Source organism: Acomys russatus, chromosome 1 (genome assembly GCF_903995435.1).
Source record: "Acomys russatus chromosome 1, mAcoRus1.1, whole genome shotgun sequence".
NCBI classification, from domain to species: Eukaryota; Metazoa; Chordata; class Mammalia; order Rodentia; family Muridae; genus Acomys; species Acomys russatus.
The window spans coordinates 111,810,814-111,830,716 of record NC_067137.1 but is presented as its reverse complement, the minus strand read 5'-3'; the positions used below and the strand labels follow the sequence as shown (position 1 = coordinate 111,830,716).

General features: G+C 46.9%; 1 protein-coding gene and 1 pseudogene across 1 annotated transcript; one reads left to right on the top strand and one right to left on the bottom strand.

Moving 5' to 3' along the window:
- Positions 1-4,764: 4,764 nt before the first annotated feature.
- On the top strand, positions 4,765-6,406 carry LOC127196560 (interferon alpha-inducible protein 27-like protein 2). The gene is made up of 3 exons (XM_051154375.1): positions 4,765-4,926; positions 5,587-5,748; positions 6,192-6,406. Exons 1-3 carry the CDS (start codon positions 4,920-4,922, stop codon positions 6,263-6,265), a joined length of 243 nt encoding a protein of 80 aa, XP_051010332.1. The 5' UTR covers positions 4,765-4,919; the 3' UTR covers positions 6,266-6,406.
- Positions 6,407-9,996: 3,590 nt separating this feature from the next.
- On the bottom strand, positions 9,997-14,977 carry LOC127193587 (interferon alpha-inducible protein 27-like protein 2B; annotated as a pseudogene).
- Between the last annotated feature and the right edge of the window lie 4,926 nt (positions 14,978-19,903).

Below are 19,903 nucleotides of genomic sequence, written 5' to 3'. Positions count from 1 at the left end.
TGTTAAGTAGAGAGATGTGCTATAACGCTTTCCTCCAGGCTTGATATGCCCACGGCTCTCCTGAGGCAGGGAGGCCCTGAGGCCCCACAGAGCGGATGGTTCCAGCTGTCATTCAAGGAGATAAGGAAAATAGCTGTCTTTGGTAATGAGGCTGCTAATTAGTCCCTCTCAGAAGAGGGGGACTTCTCCTTACCTTTGATTCCAACAACTGGCTCTACTGACTCCTGCCACAGCTGTGTATAATCCTAGCAGTACTAAAGGAGGCAGACCATTGCCTTGGAGTGGGCCTTTCCCCTTGGTACATCCTTCTGTGAATTGCCCATACTCCTGAAAATATCTCACTCAACTGAACTTTTCACTAAGCTGATCTTGGCAGGCTATACTCTGGGCTGTTAGATCAGAGTCTATTCAGGGTGAATTGATACATATTTTATGTGTCCTCAGGAAAAGTCACATGATAGATTAGATTAAAGCATATTTTCAATTTTGTATTCTTCAATTTTTAAATTAAATTTATTTTAATGTGTTTGGGTATTTTGTCTACAGGTGTGTCTGTGTACCATATACATGCCTGGTACCCTGGAGGCCAGAAGAGAACATCAGATCCACTGGAACTGAAGTCATAGAAGATTATGAGCTGCCACATGGGTGCTAGGAATTGAACTCAGGCCCTCTGGAAGAGCAGCCAGTGTTGTTCTTAACTGCTGAGCCATCCCTGTGGCCTCTTACAAAATACCTTTTAACTTCATTTTTTAAAAAAAGCTTGTCCTTGAAATACCACAGGAAATTTCAAAACTACCATCCTGGTACACACACACATACACACACACACACACACACACACACACACACACACACACACACACACCAGTACATGAGTTTTAAGCAGGAAAATGAAACATAGGATCAATGATAAAGACCATTTAATAAATGGTGTTGGCACAATGGGCTAAAACATGAAGAGCTGGGTGAAACAGTCTATATGTACCAAGTTGAAGGCCAGATGACTGAGTTAACATTAGAGAATGCCACCTTGGAAAACTTAAAGAAAACACAAATGATAAATGCATCTTACAGGTAGCAGGGACAGTTGTTTTTAAACTAGAAACCAAAACAATAGAGCACAATCTTGGTCGTTTAGTATAGGTGTTAGAACCCTTTCTGGGTTAATACAACAACAACAACAACAAAAAAAAAATTGCAACAAAAATAATCCAGGTTGAACATTTTAGCACACACCTATAATCTCAGCACAGTTGACATAGGATGATCTCAAGGCCCAGGCTAGCCTGGGCTACATAGCAAGACTCTGCCTTAAAACAAAACAACTGCTGTGACAAAAACATACAGTGACAACTGGGAAATAAATCTGTAGCAAGTGTGTAACTGGATTAAGGCCATGAACGTAGGGTTAATACCTCATTTTTAAATGTTTGTTTCCATGTTCATGTGTATCTGTGCCACATGTGTGCCAGTGCCCGAAGTGGACAAACGTAGTTGTCAGATCGCCTGAACCAGTTCCAGGCAGTTGTGAGCTGCCTGCCACAGGGGCTAGAAGCCCAACTCGGAGCCTTTGATTCAAGTGCTCTTACACACTGACCTTCTCCCCAGCCCCAGAGGAAAACCATTTCAGTAGAAAAGAGATACAGGCATGAGAAAAGATGGGCTGGAGAAATGGTTCCGTGGTTAAAAGCACATTTTAGGGCCCTTCTTCTTGCACTGGTTAAAAGCACATTTTAGGGCCCTTCTTCTTGCACTGGTTAAAAGCACATTTTAGGGCCCCTCTTCTTGCACAAGACTTCCAGTCTCCATACCCACATCAGGCAGCTCACAACTGCCTGGAACTCCAGCTTCGTGGAGCCAAAACCTCTCTCATCTCCTTGGGCATATACAAAAACACACATATATACACATTTCTCAAGAATCAGAAAAGAGAACTCAAAGTAAGTTCAGAATAAACCTAAAAAACTTAAAAACTGTTCAATCTACCAGAAGTAAAAAGAAATGTATCTCGAGTGACCATTTCAATTTTAACCTGTTACTAAAAGTTGGGTTTTGTCCCATCCCATGGGGCAAGTCGAACAGGGACCCTGAAAGAGGGAGTGAGGATTGAGGGGACAGAGACACGAAGAACGGAGCCAAGACAAGGAGTCCTGATCAAGGCTCGACTTTATTGGAGGAAGCACGGCTTATATAGCAACACACCACAAGCTCTTACACCTGTGTTTGGAACGTTGTTGGTTTTGTGAAAACCATGGAAAAAATGCAGCTCAGCTGTCAGCCACAGCTGTAAGCACAGTGCTCTACTAACATGGCCCTACCCAGGGTTTGTTGTTTCTTTGTTTAGTTTTGCTATGCTGGGGATGGACCCCAGGGCCCTACCAGGGTTAGACAAGTACTCTTAAGACTGAGCCACACATCCAGCCAACAGCATTTTAATTGGATGACACAGCTAATTAGTGGTAAAGAATATAAGAGGAAAGACCTCCTACATGCTTGTAGGAGAGTGTAAGGGTGACGGCTTGAATGAGAATAGCCCCTACAGGCTCACGTATTTGAATATTTGTCGTCCAAACCTGGGAACTGTTTGTGGAGGATTTTGAGGCACGGCCTTGTTGGAAGAAGTATGTCAGTGGTTTCAAAAGCCCGTGGCTAGCCAAGGTAGCTCTCTTTCTGTCTCTGCCTCCTTCTTGTGGACCTGATGTAAGCTCTCAGCTGCTGCTGTAGTGCTATGCTTGCCTGCCTGCCTGCATATCTACCTGCCTGCATATCTGCCTGCCTGTGTACCTGCCTGCCTGCCTGCATATCTGCCTGCCTGCTCGCCTGATGTCATGCTTTTAGCCATGATGGTCATGAACTCACCTCTGAAACTAGAGACCCAATAAACTCTGTCATCTACAAATTGCTTTGGTAATGGTGTTTCTTCACGCAACAGGAAGGTAGCTAATACAGAAGTTGGTGTCGGGAAGCGGGCTTATTGCTATGACAAACCTGACCATGCTGTGGTCTAAGCTGGGTTAATGGGCCAGTCCAGCAGGAACTTGGAAAATGATGCTGAGAAAAATGTGAACTACAGAGCCATACACAGCTCAAGAAGTTTCATAGAGGAAAGATACTGAGAACTGGGCTGGAGACCATTCTTGTGATATTTTTGACAAATGATGTAACTGTTTCTCCCCCTTGTCCTAAGACTTGAACTAATATCACTGGCAGAGATTTCAAGACAGCTGAACTATTGATTCTGTTGCATGGATATTAGTGGTCATCCTACCTGAAGCGGAGGCAGCCAGTGAGCAACGCTCCTCCATAGCCTCTGCATCAGCTTCTGCCATGAGGCTTCTGTCCTGCTTGAGTAACTTCCGTTGATGCTGAACTGTGGTGTGGAAGTAGAAACAAAACAAAACAAACAAAAGGTCGCTCTTCATCCTGGTGTGTCATTACAGTTCTGACTGTGACAGGAATCCACCACCGGCTCTGGAGAACAAGGGCATTAAGAACTAAGATGCAGATTCATGCGCATCTTAGGAAGGTGTGAGCAGAAACTGCTGGCGCAGCTGACGTCAGCGTTTCAGCCTAGGTAACTTATAAAAGCCAGAGTTAGAACTCACACCCTCAAAGGAGAAGCTGGGGCAGTGAGCTAGAATGTGTCCACAAGGCAGAATTTAAGACGGTAAACAGGCACATCCTGGAAGGGCAAGTGTGTGGAGACTGAGTGGACTCAGTGGTGAGGGTGGGGAGTGGGGTTGGGGGGCCAGGGACTGAAGGGAAGAATGAGACGATTTAGGGGAGCAGAGAAGTGATGGAGGTTTATAGCTCTGAGCCGGTGTTTGATTAAGTAACTAAATTTCATCCAAAGTTATAGAAGCTTGTACTAAAAGTGTGACACCTTGTTCAAATTATGCCTCAGTAACCTTGATGCCCAGAACCACATAGATCTAAACAGCCAGTTCACTAATAGGAGCTGCTTGCAAAGGAGCGTGCACAGTGCAGTCAGAACAGACAGGTGGCTGCATATTTTCGCAGGAACAGCGATGGGAGGAAATGCTACTACACGAGCTGTGCCAACAGCTCCCTCTGCTGGACAATGATGAAACTAGATACATTTTTGTGGACCAAAGTTCCAGGAAAGAAGTTGTACTTTTGACTGAGCCTTTGGTGAGGGCGATTAACTGTGTAGAACTCCCATGGTTGTGGAGAATTCCAAGTGCTCCAAGTCAGAGCCAAATTCTCTTGGGGTGTCTTTAGCCCTTATAATAGCCATTTATTGTCCCCGTCTGTACCCAACCAAACATCTTTGTGACCATTAGGCAAATCCTTTGGAATATAAAAACACCTGACTCCCACCAACCAAAAGGAGACGAACCCCATCAGTTGGCACCTGAGGCCTGTGGCAGAGGCTCTCCATTGGCTTTAACCCTCCCACTTAATGTCCTCACTGATATGTGCCTTCATGTATGACTTTCTCTCTTCTGCTACAACAAAAAACTCATCAAAGCTTAGTGTGTGGGAACATGGCATTCTGGGTAACCTTATCTGGTCATCCAGCCGTAGCTCCATAATAACCTCTCACCCTCTTTCAAGAAAGAGTAGTGATTGCTGTGCCCACATGATTCTTGTTGAGGTGTGTGTGTGTGTGTGTGTGTGTGTGTGTGTGTTGTTTGGTTCAGTTGAAATTTAACAGCAAGTAGCTGTTCCTCCTCCTCCTCCTCTTCCTCCTCCTCCTCTTCCTCCTCCTCCTCCTCTACCCCCCAGCAGCAGGCTGACTCATTGCAAGGGGCAGGCCCTTCCCCTATTGGTTCCCTAGCAAGGGCCTTTCCTTCCCACCCCAGGTTTAAGTCTCTGGCTAAGCTTGAGCCAGAGTTTTTCCTCTTCTAGAGGTTAAGCCACTGCCTAAGCTTACCCCTACCAGGGCTCTCAGCATGTTGGGTAAGTAGCCCTTGGGTGGTACTGGGAACTGAACTGCCTGACCCAAACCTGTCAAGAACTCACTTCTATCAACTAACTCTAACTGTCTCTACCCTATCTCTCCCTAGGAGAAGCAGCTGGTGCAGTGATAGGAGCAGGTTTGTTTTTGTACCTGTGGTGGGGCAGCCAGGGGGAGGGCAGCAGGGGGGCTTTGTGCTTTGAGGTGGGTGCCCTTCCCAGCACCAGCCTTCTGCAGGATTCTGGAGCTGCCTCAGGAAAGAGCAGGGGGTCAGAGCTGTGCTCACTGCACTCCAGGCATGAGCTTAAGGTTTCCTGCCTGGCTTCTTCTCCAGGCCTTCTGTATGATGAGTAGCAAGTGGAGAATTTGTTGAAGGTGGGGGGCGGCAGCTGCTGAGACCTGGACGTGGTTAATTTTCGCCCTCACAAACCTGAGGCCCAGTGAAGGATGGTGACTTTTCAGCTGCCACACAGCCTGGCAATGGCTCTGTCAGATCCTCTACTGACCTCTTTGCCTTCACCTGGCCCCCTGCCCTACCCTCCTTCTTTACCTTGGGACCCCTTTCCATGCTACTCCAATTAGAAAGACCCCAGAAAGTCAAGGAATTGCTGGGTGGGTTTTCCCCCTGAGCCCACCCCACTCAGATCCTCTTCTCCCCACAGCTGTGGCTGGGGCAGTGGTGCCCTTTGCCCTGAGTGCCATGGGCTTCACTGGGGCAGGAATTGCAGCTGGATCCATAGCAGCCAAGATGATGTCTGCTGCAGCCATTGCCAATGGAGGTGGAGTTGCAGCAGGAAGCCTGGTAGCCATGTTACAGTCAGTGGGTAAGTGTCAGGCTAGGCAAGATGACCGGAGACAAAGCCAAGCAAGGTGCCTCCCTTCCTCTCCCTACAGACCCACCTTCTTATATGACCTGTGCCTTCTAGTTCTGTCTCTACTTTCTGTTTCATTCTCAGTGATGAGGTTGGGGTGTGGTGCAGGGGGGAGGGGTGCTGGGATGGCAAGAGTGGGAAGGAGCCCTGGTTCTAGATGCATGCTACCTGGGCTCGTCCCTCCTTGGGTGTCCCCCTCTGTCCTGCTATGTAGAGATGGCATTCCTCTCTCAACAGTTCTCCTTCCTGTATCTGTTTGCCCACAACTGTCTTTTCCTTCTGGTCCACTTTGAAGATGTCTGTCTAAAGCTGAGCCCTCTGGGTTCAAACAAAAGGAGGTGGGACATCTTTAAGCCTCAGGTCACAGCTTGTTTTTTGCGCTGTCTCCTCCCCAGGGGCTGCCGGACTCTCTATACCATCCACCGTCACCCTGGGCACCGTGGGAGCCATCGTGGGGGCCTTGTTTTGAACTTAGGAGACAACACTTCTACCAGCTGAAGCCAAAGCCTAGCCAGGAGACAGTATACCAAGATGAACCCCAAAATTTCCACTGGAGTCAGAGAAAGATGAAAATAAAGGTTAAAGGCTGGTGTGCCTGTCTTCACTTTGTGGTAGCTCTTTGAATGGAGTTGTGGACCAAGTGTTTCAGATCTTCAGGTTTCCCCAGCCAGCCTAAGCCTGGAGATGAGAGAGAGGGGAGGTGGCCAGCACACAGCCAAATGGTAGAAGGCTCAAGGTGGTCCCTGCCTTAATGAAAATGGTCTGTGTGGCACGGAGGCTTTGGGGGGGGGGGGCTCATAGTGTTCCTTATTCAAGGTTAGGCTGAAAGAGGTTTCTGTCAGGAGGTAAAGGTGAGAGGAAGTCAAAACCACTGACCCCAGAGCTCTTGACCCTTTCTTCATCAATGGTCCTGGGTCTTCAGGCCTAGCAGCCTTTAGCTACCCCACTAGACTGCTGAGAGGCTGACAGAAAACCACCAGGAATGCAGTGGGCTATGTGAATTTTCTAGTACCTCAGGAAGGAGGTGGAGTCAAAAATGGTCACCACCATTCATAATGCCTATAACACTGAAAAAGCAGCCAAAATGTCTGCCTTATCTTCCGGTACACTGACCACATCCTCACTCAAGACCAATTGTCACCCCTCCATGTGATTCATAATGCAGTGCTGGACAGTCCACACTGATTCCCTGAAGTCTTTGAGGCAATTCTGGCATTTATGAAACAATTGTGACACAAGACACTGATCACCACAGAGACAGGTACCAGGCACACTCGTGGAACATAGAGAGGCAGGGAATCTGATCTCATGGGAAAGATCTGGAAAGATCTCCTGGAAGTGGTGGGGGTGGGGGGGGGGAACAAATGTATGGGACATGGTGAACGACATGCAGAAGTCTGGGGGGGGAGCATACAGAGAGAGAGAGGTGGGGGGTTGTGTATGGGCCTCTGTGGAGTCAGGTCTGATGGGTTGGACTGCATCACTCACTTCCGGGCAATTAAGAGGCTCTGTTGGGTTGTCTGATAGAAGGCTGCTTGGGTTGATGGCTCAAGTTTTACAGAGCTAGATGTGGGGCTGGGCCAGGAGAAGCATTTGATAATGTGATATCCAGCTGTTGCCCATCCACCTCTCTATGCCCGCCCCCCTCCTCCAAGAAGGCTTCAGCAGAGTATGTGGTGATTACAAATAGTTCCTGGCCCAAAGTCAGTTTGTCAGTTTTTTTTTTTTTTTTTTAATTAGCATAGCTGTAGTGGCCAGGTGATAGAAATAGGATCAAGACTTTTGGACAGGTTGGCCACTGGACTCTGAGCCAACCCCTAGGCTTGGACCTTCCCCCATTTTGTAATTATTTATACAGGACAGGACACCTTTCTCCCACATTCCTTTTCCGGTGGCCCTGGGTTCCCCTTTGGTTCTCTTTTATTGTCTCCCTGAGGGGCTGCCTCTACTGTTCAGGTCAGCCATGTATGTGTGTGTGTGTGTGTGTGTGTGTGTCCTATAAGTCAGGTCTTATAAACCTTTTGAGCAATCTCCAACAGTTGGGACCCATTCACAACTTCAAACCCTTCTAACTTCTGACGTTTCTTTCTAAGATCTGGGGATGACTGTATGACAAAAACAAAAAACAAAAACCAAACCCTTGCTTCAGCTGCTTGCTGAATCTCTGGTCTGTCTGGGTCTATGGGAGAGTACACTGGAGAAGCCTCCCAAAGGCACCCTGGGGACCCACAGGTGATTCTTGGACTCTTGTGTTACCTCTCTCACGCTAGATGGGTTTTCTAGCAGCGGTCTTCAGTCCTTGCAAAAGGGCCTGGCAAAGTTGTTCAGAGCCTCCTCATGTTGGGCAGGGTCGGAGTCCCATGCTAATGGGGCTGCACTGTCTGGCAGTGATCCTTCCCCAGGCCCAAGGCAAGATGGTGGCCAGGAGAGCTGGCAGTCACTTCAGGTCAGCTGGTGTACATAAAAACTACTGAGGAGCTGGGCATGGTGGCTCACACCTTTAATCCCAGCACTCGGGAGGCAGAGGCAGGTAGATCTCTGTGAGTTCAAGGCCAGCCTGGTCTACAGAGTGAGTCCAGGGCAGCCAAGGCTACACAGAGAAACTCTGTCATGGAAACAAACCAAACCAAACCAAACCAAACCTGTCTTGAGGACACTAATGAGGGTTTTGAATTTTCCAATAATACACACTGTTGTTTGAAAGGGATCCATGAAAACAAGCCACTGGGCAAAATGACCTCGTTTCTACCACAGAATGCTGCCTAAAAAAGGGTAAGCATGGATGCAGACAGAGTCGATGGCCAAACTCTGCCAAGACAGGGTAAGCAAGTCCTCAATAGTTCCTGCCTCACAATGTCTGTCAGATATACTGGGCGAGAAGGCTTAAGATGATGCTCCAACATTTTAGAGAGCTATGAGTGACTGCTCAGGCAGCAAATTGTCATTTTTCTCCCTCTTATTATTTAATTAGGAAGCTGCTAACCCGCACTTCCTGTTTACTCAGGTAATTAATTTTACTCCTTCTCAAGTCTCTCATGGGATTGAAGACCAAATAGTTGAGTGTCACAATTGAGCCTAGTTGTTTGGTGACTGAGATGTCTTTAGGTGTAGATAGATGTTTTAAGTTGATAGAGATGAGATACGATAGATATTGAGTTACATTCAGAATTTTAGACTCACCAAGACAGGAAAATGTTTTCTTCAAGGTTGCCAAATACAAACAGCCAAAATACCATGAATGTAACATGAACATAATTCCTGATTATTCTGTGGTTTCTTCTTGCTTTATGTAGTTTTTTTTATGTAAGTGTAATAATATAGGTGTATATATATATGTAAAAAATTAAAAATTAAAAAAAAGAAAAGGAGCCATGAATCAATCATGAAAGGGGATGGGGAACCTTTAGCTCTTGGGCAGTTGAGGTGGGGGAGGTCCCATAGAGGGAGGATGAAGACTGTCTCTGTCCCAGGGAGATTCCTCCTGGGGTCCCCAGAGCTCCAGCCATCCTTTGAGTATGGAGGGAAGAGGGGCCCAGGGTAGAGGAGACTACCTCTTCCCCTATAACTACGTGCCCAGTAAACTGTTCTCTGGCCAGGGGCTGTGTTGGGGACACAGGGGGTAAAAGCAGTTTCCTCCAGTAGGGGTGGGACTGAAAGAACAGGCAGAGGTTTTGGGTTTCTCAGGGTGATATGACTTAGACAAACTTTATGACCCAGGCCGCCAGAAATGATTCCTGGGTACATACTGCAGAGAGTGGTACAACAGAAATCAGCCCCTGGCTCTGAGAGGAGTGGCTTAAAGCAGGATGCCATGCTAAAATGTCTCAGAGAGACTGCGCCAAGCCCTGGCTGGCTGGGATCTAGGAAGTTAGTTAGGTCAACTCCTTATTCAGGGGAGAGCCATGGAGGAGGTGACCTGCTCAGAGTTCTGGAAGCAGGGAAAAGGGCAGCTTCTGTTTTCACATTTTGAGTCATTCCAGCTGAGCGCACACCAACACCACCATGTGGATCTGTGACAAGATGGTAGAAGAAAGTTGAGCCTAACCCACCCCAAGCCCAGGTAGCAGGGAGGTCAGGTCCCTTCCCAACCTTTAACCATGCAAACAGAACATAGGAAGGGAACAGTAAGGCTGGCAACAACCTGGTTTTATTTCTGACTTCCACTTAGTCATTCAGTGTTTGGGAGGCTGTGCCCTGGGGCTAACTGGTCCCTCTCTGGGGTGGACACATTGGGCAGTGCCACCTGTTTCCGTGTCTGCTTCTCTGAGGAAAGAAGAGCAGGGAGTCTCAGATGCCTATCACTCTGGCCACAAAGGCAGACCCTGTAAGGCCCATGAGGACTTGAGATGACAGGGAGAGTCCAGCAGCTCCTGGGGAAAAAGAAAGGATGAATAATACGACATGAGATGAAAAGCATGGGGTCAAAGAAGGTCATAGTTGCCAGGGTCATTCAGGATGGCCTAAGCACAGGATCGCCACACTATCTATCCCCGTTTCTCAAAGTCTTGGGGATCTAGGGTAGAATGCGGCTAGATAGCGACCCCTCTGCAGGGAAGAAGGCTGGACCTGAGGTGGAAGTTTGAACCCCAGGTGAACTGGAAAGTGGTCTTCCTCTTCCTCCTCCCCTTCCTTTGGTAAACCCAGAAAGGAGGTAAAGCAGGAACTGAGAACCAGCGTTGTGTCTTGCTCTCCCTCTTATCCTCCCGCCATGACACTTACCAGCTGACTGTAGAATGGCCACCAGGCTGCCAGCTGGTACTCCGCCCCCATTAGCAATAGCTGACAAGGACATCATCTTAGCTGCCAGAGAGGAGGCTGCGATTCCTGTCCCAGTGAAGCCCACAGCACTCAGCACGGGGGGCACGGCAGCTACAGTCATGGCTGTGGAAAGAGGGGCTGTGTTAGGTGGGCTTGTGGAAAGGGACCACCCCCACACAAACACACTGGGTCAAGCCTAGAGGACTTCCTGGGGTCTGGAGGAAAGAATGAACAAAGCAGAGTGGGTCAGAGCTTTTCCCCTTCTCTGTAACTCCTCCTCCTGCCCCTCCTCCTCCTCTTCCTCCTCAGCAGAAGCCTAGAGAGCAAAGGTGGAAGGTGAGACAGGAGGAGGCTCTGACCTAGAGAGCCAGGAGTCAGGATTCAGGGAGCCACAGGGAGAGAGTCGATGTTTGTATTGAAGATGGAGCTGGGCTGGTTCAGAGGATTTCGAATACATATCCCAGGCCACTCTCCAAGTGACCCCACTCTCCAAGGAGGTGGTAGGCACCTGCTGAAGGTGTGGTCGCTCATGCCTCTACACTACACTCCTTTCTTGTTTCTAGTCCCTTCTTTCTACCCACTTCCTTCATTCCATCTCTGCTTTTGCCCCACCACCTCCAGGGAAGCCTCCTGGGATGGACAAAATGGGCTGTTTCATGGCTCCCTGCTTCCAGAGATGGATGGAGTGGACTGTACGCACTCTGGGGAGCCTTACCTCCGCCAAGCACAACCGCAGCAACCTTGCCTGGAAAGGGAAAAAGAGAAAAGCCTGTGTGAGTGTGAGGATTGCCAAGACCCCCTACCCTATCCAGCATACCTAAGAGTGGTGCCTTCCCTAAGACAGGACCCAAGTGCACATCTTTGGCCTGAGCAAGCACTGGCCGCCTGCCTCTAGAGAACGCAAACATCTCAAATCCATCTTGCTTTGTCCTTCCCTCATGTGCCTGCTTGCTTGCCACCTGCTGTGAGGAAGGAAGTCTGAAATTATTTTTCATCTTTCTGTCCCCCAAAGCAGGCACTGTTCAAACAGAAGAAACAAAAAGCAGAAAGTGGGGATACAAGCTGGTAGTACAGTGACTGCCTTGGCTTTCATGAAAAAAAGATAAAAGATCACTGGTCTTGTGGGTATAGGAAGATACCATGTATGTAGCCTCTCTTGGTGAGCACAGGGTACTGGTACTATAATTTAGGACTTTTAGCTTGACCAGTGTAGGGACAAGGCACCACTGTGGTAGTGAGCATGGCAGCAGGCAAATAGTCATGATGCTTTTGAAATCTTGGTTTCAAGGGTGAGGTGCTTCATGGTAGAGTGTTGAAACTTGCTTTTAAACTTTATTTGGTTTATTGAAGCCTCTACCTCCCTTCTACCAACTCCTTAACCCTGGGTAAGAGAGAAAGAAGATTAACAGAGAGAAGGTTGCAGGCCCCTTTACTTCTCCTGGCTGTTTAGGGTCACTTGGGTTCTCTTGGGACAATACTAATCTCCGTCAACAGCAAATGCAGCAGCAGGCTCCTCTGAGCTGCTGCATTAATTGTAACGTTTCTCTCTAACTCCAAGCTACCATATCTTCTGTCTCTGGTCTCTCCAAACTGCTTGCTACATGCCACAGGCCACCATTACAGGCCATTCTTTATCTCTATGGGCTCTACTATTTATCTCCCTCAGAGTCCTAGACCACTGCCCTCTCCATGCCCCAAGAGGCAGGCCCTTAGAGCTGGCAAAGACCACGCTTTGCAAGAGGCAATTATCAGCTGTGGACATACTAAAGCCCAAACTAAAATGCCACACTTGAGATTAAAACAGAAACATATTTACATAACATGAGTTTACAAAGAAACCAAAACTCCATTATGGTAGAGTCTACCTGCAGCCAAGTCAAGCACCTGGGATACAAACATGTTATCAGAATGCTACTGACATGGATGCTTAGGTGAACTGAGGCTCAGCATCATTGCTTACTCCTCCAGGAAGCCTTCCCAGATGCTCCTGAACGGACTCCTTACTCTAGACGTGCGCTACCACACTGAACCATGTTAGGTACATATCCCTTGTGTGCTTTGGGGCCAGAATTGAAAACTCTGAAGCTGGTAGGGACAGGACTCTAAAGGTAACCTGGGTAATTTCTCCATCTCTCTAGTGGCCTGGAGGTAAAAGGCAGGGGAATGAAAGCCAGGCTGGCACGAACCAGGTGCTGAGTGGCCACAGGGGCTATCTAGAGGGAGTGTGGACACAGGGACCCAAGAGAATCGGTTGCTAGGCATACGCTGCTCACTCCTACTGGCAAGCAGGAGAGTAGGTTACCAGGCTTTCTGGCATTTTGTACCTGGGCCATGAGATAGGAAGATCCTCCACCCAAAAGGAGTGCGGTCTGGCTGCCAGCATATGGCCACTGTTGGCCACAGGGATAGCCTAGGCTTTTGGGGTATTTAGAACTTCAGTGCTAGGCCTTTTCCACAGTCATTAGCACATCTCTATTGTTTGCACAGCTCTAAATTCCCTTTCTATTTGCTGTCCCTGGCAGAGGGAAAAGCTCCACAATCCTTCCTGGAGAGGAGTCACATTGACAGGCATGGTGGCTTATGCCAATAATCCCATCATCTTGGGCCACAGCGTGAACTCCATCCCAACACAGGAGAGAGACAGTGTTACCTTCCTCTGAGGCCGTTAGAACAAGTCAAGGAACCTGCCAATGTAATAGGCTAGCAGTTAAGATGTGAACGCATGCAATACTATTCTACTGACTACATGTTATCTGCTCTCCTCACTTCCCAACCATCTGCAATCCTGACAAGCAGAGAGGAACTAAAATACGGCTTGTCACAGTTCCTCATGGAGACCTGGGGCCCAAGGAGTTGTGTCAGATATGTAGGGCCAGTTACCTCCAGTGGTGGGGGCAAGAGCCAAGACAGAGGCAGGACACGCTGATAAAAAGGTGCCAATCTTCAGTGTTCCCAATACAGATCCAAGCGCAGATGCTCCAGGGCCCAGGGCAGTCTGGGCTAACAGGGTGAGCCCTAATGGGAGAAAGTCAAAGGTCAGCAAGGGGTCAGAAGCCCAATCCCCCGCCCCATGAAATGCCTATGGTAGGGGCTAGAGAAACCCCTGAGTGTGTCTGCTCTGGGGGATACAAGGGAAGAACACTAACTTCACAGAATTGGGTGCAGATTTAGAAGTCTGGGTCTTTAGATTCGGTTCTTCAAGGTACACTGGTGGATTCCTAAGAGCCCTCCTTCTTAGTGTGAGAAAAGCAATGGGATGAACCAATGTTATCCATTGAGAACTAAGAGTCATGCAAATGATAAAAACTTCTCTGCAGAAACACACACACACACACACACACACACACACACACACACACACACACACGGACACGAACACGCACACACACACCTGACACTGAAGACTGGGGGTGAAAGAGAAAATACCTGTGAGGAGAATAAATAAATAAACAAATGCAGAAAACAGAGAGGCGCCCTATACAAGCTGAAGGAAGGACGGAACTTTGTTTAAATCGATACCATGGGTTGTAGACCCAGCAGGACAAATAGTTATAGAAAAGGTGAACTCTGGGGGTGAATCCAAGGGTGGTGAGAACAAAGGCAAGAACCCAGCTCCAGACTTGGGGGACAGAGGTCTCAGAGGAGGACCTTAGGAACCAGGAACTCAGAACCCAGGACCATACCATGGTCTCGTCTCCCTCAGGGCTTTCTCAGAGATAAGGTCATGAAGGATGTGTGACAGCGGGCAGCTCTGAGGTCAGGGTGCTGCACCCCCCTATAACTATCTCCTGGCCCCCCACCCTTGACCCTTCCATGGGTACTCACCCTGTGAGCCAGCTAGAACGGTGCTAGAGACTGCCCCTCCAGCTTTGACCACGGCTGCTGAAGCTGTTACCTTGGAGACAAGGGAAGCCATCAGTGTGCCTGCTCCAGACAATGCCATGGTGCCCAGTAAAGGTTGCAAACACGAAGCAAACCTGTGAAAAGACCCAGAGCTGTGATGAGGAGACTGGAGACCTAGGCCAGGGTTTCCACCAACCAGCCTGAAAACCCTGAGGGGCTCCAGGCAGGATAGAGAAGCTGCTCAGTTGGTGGTAAGAGTGGGCCTGGCCCCAGCCTTGGGGTGCAAGATCCTGCCCCTGCCGGGAATCAGGAGCCATCTCAGACAGTGAGGGATTTGCTCCACAGCAGGAGGCTCCATGGGAAAGGCATTCTGCACTAAAGCATCCGGGTCCAGCTCCTCCCAACACCTACCCCAGCCTACAGGGACAAGTGGGGCCTTAGATCCCTTCCTTCTAAACACATAGCTTTATGTGAAGTAAAGGAGGGTCAGAGAGGGACTATACACTGCCCTCCCCTCAGCCTCTGAGGACCTTTGCCACTTAAGGCTGTGGGCCTCAGGAGCGATCTGTCTCTCTCCTGCCCTTACTCAGTTAAGATTTCTGGAAAAAGATGAAGAGATAGGTTTCGTTTTCCTCATCTCCCAAGACCTGAAAAAGCCACTCTGGTTGAAGACACACCCTATGATGCAAAGCAGCCAATGAGATTGGTTTCGTTTTCCTGTTTTTCCCCAAACCCTGGATGAGAGCAGAGAAAAAAGGGTGTGTCTTCAACCAGAATGGATTTCCAGGTTTGGGGAAAAGCAGGAAAATGAAACTGATCTCATTGGCTGCTTTGCACCACAGGGCGTGCCTTCAACCAGAATGGCTTTTTCAGGTCTTGGGAAATGAGGAAAACGAAACCTATCTCTTCATCTTCTTCCAGAAATCTTAACTGATCAAGGCCAGGAGAGATAAGTTTCGTTCTTCCTGATCTCTCCAGGTCCCTTCTGGGTTGGAAAGACTGCCTTATTATTCCATGACTGAGGGTTCCGTTGATACCGTGTTTACAATGTATTGTAAAACATTACATCTTTGTCAACTAATAATCTTGCTTAGGAAATATTAAGTTACACATCCTGGAATTTAGCCAGGTTATTAAATGCTGTAAAAAAAAGAAAAGACATTTTGTACCATCATTGAAGATTAGTGTTGCTGAGAAAGTTTCTACTATTTGCATCCCCAATTAGGCTCTATTCCCATAACAGCATGAGACAAGCTTGCCTCTCTGCCCACCTAAGAATGTGCCTTAAAACTTAAGGGGGCATCGCAAGGGTACAGCCACCTTTAAATCCTGGTATGCCATCAAGTACCCTGAGCTCTTGTCGGGAAAAGAGTAATTCTGTCGGTGGGCAAGATACACCTGGACAGCTAAGGTCCGAAAAGAACACTACCAGTGTAATTAAAAAGTAATTCTGGCAATATATTTGCTGTGTGAATCTTCCATCTGCCCAACTTTCGTCTCTTGTCTCTGTTTAAATTGTTCACACTGTACCCTTGGGCTGGGACTGACAGTGTGTGGAATGCTAAGCCTACAGGAAGAGTCAGTAAATCTCCTGTTTGTGGGCAGCTCCTCTTTGTACATTAGCCAGGGCCTATTACTGTTGTTGTTATTTTAAATTTTTTTTAGGTTTATTTTTACTATTTTATGTGCATGAGTGTTTTGTCTGCATGTATATCTGTGCAGCACATTTGTGCTCGGTGCTGGAGGAAATGCTGAGTGTCCATGTGGGCCCTAGGCAACGAGAAGTACTCTTAACCACTGAACCAACTCTCCAGCCCACCTTTTCTTTTCTCTTTCTAATCTTCAAGTGTGTGGAATGATTTCCCACTAAGAAGGCACATTATTGCTATAACAAGAGGATAGTTAAAAAAAAAAAAGACAATATTTCAGAATTTTACTCACTACTTACATGAAATTCCTCTGGGAACGTGTTAATCCCATTGGGTGAGAGTAAGACCATTTAGACAATTTTTGAGCCAATTTGAAGCAATTTTTATTCAATACCCGCCAGGGCAATGGACACTGGCCAGATCCATACCCGAGATTCCCAGAAAATGGTACTAAATTACATTAGACAGGGGCTCATAAATGCAAACACACAAAGGGCTACCGTACTTCCCACCTTCGTCCAATCAGGGGCAAGCATGGACCCTGATATACTTCTTATGCACCTCCTGCTTATGTTTGATCAAGTATATCCTGTGAAACAATCAACCTTGTTTACTGAAGTGAAAACACACATGGCTTATTATCTTACATAACAGCGGTCCCCCACATTCTAGGAGGTTATATGTCCTTGGGCAAATAGGGCTTACCTGTAGGTTTGTCTGTCCTTGGGCAAGTGTGGTTTGCACATTAGAGGCTCATTTGTTTTATGTATCTCTGAAACACAGTAATTTAAACTTAAAACATAGCTTTAGCCCTCATAAGGGAATGCCAAAAATTAGAAACGTTGTAAAAATTGATAGGCTATGCCATCTTTAGCCAAGGCTAGCCTCAAATAAGTATACCCCTGAGGATGATCTTGAATCTTCTGCTTCCATTTGGACAGGGCTGGATTACAAGTGTATGTCACCACGCTTGGTTTCTTCCATCCTGGGAATAGAACCCAAGGCTCTGTGTACCCTAGGCAAGCAATCTACCATTGAGATGCATTCCCAGCCTAGATGAGTTTTCTGTAAAATTATTTTCTTAATCATTAGAATATTTGTGGTTTTGTTTGGTTTTTATTTTGAGACAGGGTATCTCTACACAGCCCTGGCTATCCTGGAACTTACTCTGTAGACCAGGCTGGCCTCCAACTCAAGAGATCTACCTACCTATGCCTCCCAAATGCTGAGATTAAAGGTGTGAATCACTATGCCTGGTTAGAAGCAGTAGTTGGGCGTGGTGACGTAACACTTGTCAATGTATAGCCTGAAGATGCAGAGTTCAGGGGCCATATGGCTTGAAGGTCAGGCATCTGTATCCAGAAGCCAAATGGAAGAGATGTGGCTTAGTGGCAGATTGCTCGCCTTGCATGCACAGAGCTCTGTGGTTGATCCTCAGCATTGGGAAGAAGGAGAGAAATTTTGCATTCAGAATGCCAGAGTTTCATTTACCCGTCACTACAAAAGCCACTGAATAGAGACAGGATTTGAATCTTTAAGCCACATTTATCCAGAGATCTGAAGATATGAGATGGTAGCAGGTTGACCATGGCTTTATTTTTGCATTATCCTAATGACTAATGGTGTTTTGATAATTTTTTCTTGTACTTTTAAAGAAATACTTATTTAGTTTTATTGTCCATTTGTGAACTTATTGTTTTGATATTAAGCTTCTGAATTATTTATTTCCTTATTTATTAAACTCTTTCAGATGTTTAGTTTGTAGGATTTCCTTCACTCTTTTTAAGAAAATGTTTATTTAATTTATTTTATGTGTATTGATATTCCGCTTGCATGTATGCCTAGGCACCACATGCTTGCAGTGCGCACAGAGGCCAGAAGAGGGCATCAGATATTCTGGACTGGAGTTACACGGATGGTTGTGACTTGCTATGTGGGTGCAGGGAGCCGAACTCAGATCCCTTGGAAGATCAGCAAGTGCTCATAACCATTGAGTCATCTCTTCAGCTCAGACTTGCTTCATTTTCTATTCACGGTGCTGTGCAGAAACATTTTGTTTTGATAAAGTCTGATTCGCCTCTTTCTGTTTTTGTCCTCTATTCTTTTGGGGTCTTGTAGAAAACCCGTTGCCAATGACAACCCTTTGTCCTTTAATTCAGGGATAGGTGTGCATTTTATAAAGCTCACACACAAAATGATCTAAGATACAAAATAAACAAATACATTTTCAGGGCTGGGGAGATGGCTCAGTAGGGAGAGTGCTTCAATACACATGAAGACTCGATCTTAAACCTCTAACACGCACCCACATGGAAACACCTCAGGCACGGCTGCCTATGTCTGTAAGCCAGCATTGGGGTCGAAACCAAGAAGAGCCTGAGAGCTCACTGCCTAGCATAACCAAACTGGCAAGTTTCCTGTTCACTGAGAGATTCCGCTGACAGTAAGAATGAGGGTCAGAGGTGTCTATACACATCCACATGCATGCAGTATACACAGACACCAATTACACACAGACAGACAGACAGACAGACAGACACACACACACACATTTTAGTTCTAATGAAAACAAAAGGGAGATTTTTTTCAGAACAACCTTATTTCTTGCAATGGCCGGATGCCCAGTGTAAGTTCCCACTAGTCAGCCAATTGTGCTCAAGATAGGAATGGTACTGGCCGAGAGCCAGGAACAAAACAGATCAAAATACCTGCCCATGTGCAATGTACATGTCGACAAGGGGAAGTCAAGCAAGACTAACAACCAAAGAAAGCCATCTCTTGGGTTATGCGAGGGACTAATCCCAGGACCTCAAACCCCAATGCTGAATTGAAATGTTCAAGTACTTTATACAAAGAGGCAAAGCATTTGCACATCCTTCTGCCTATTTTGAATCATCTCTAGATAACAGAGCTTTAAGTATTATGTAGATAGTGGCTATGCTGTACTGTTTAGGTCTTTTTAAAATTAATTAATTATTTTTATTTTATCATTGGTGTTTTGCTTTCATGTATGTCTGTGTGAGAGTGTCAGATTCCCCTCGATCTGTTACAGACACTTGTGAGCTGCCATGTGAGTGCTGGGGATTGAACCCTGGTCCTCTGGAACAGCAGCTGGTGCTCTTAACACCTGAGCCATCTCTCCAGCCCCTAGAAAACTTATCTGATGAAAATTTTCTGTGTTGGGTCAGAGGTTAGCAGGGAGCCAGGCTGGGAAGCCGAACATGTCTCCTTTGGGTAAGCTACATCGTGTTCTCACTGGAGACTTCCCTGAGCTCAACTGTTCCAGATTCGCCCTTGAGAGTGGCTCCACAACCAACACCCACGTCTCTGTTCACAAAACAATTTATGTATTTGTAGGTGCTGCAATGAAGGCCCCTGGCAACCAGAGCTTCTGCCTTACTGGGTGTCTTGATCTGGACTGTTTGTACCAACTGAAGAAAAAAAAAACCTGCTCTATTTCTGTCAAAATTAATTATGCACATACACATAAATACATGCACATAAAACATGCACATAAAAACCCACATACGTATATTGCAGAGTACTGGGGATTTTACCTAGGGGCACGATGCATATTACGTCTTCTACTGAACTACAGCCCCAACCCTTATATATTTTATTTCTTTAAAAATATTTATTTTGATCTTATATGTGTGTGAGTGCCTACATGTATGTACTTGTGCTGTGTGTGTGCCTGGTACCTGTGGAGGCTGTGTGAACCACCTGATCTGGGTGCTGGGAATTGAACCCTGCCTTTATTTCCCCTCCCTATTGAATGAAAAATAAATACATAAATATAAAGGAAAGGACATGACTGCTCCTAGGTATGGTGGAGGAGAAGGTTTATTGTAGACAAT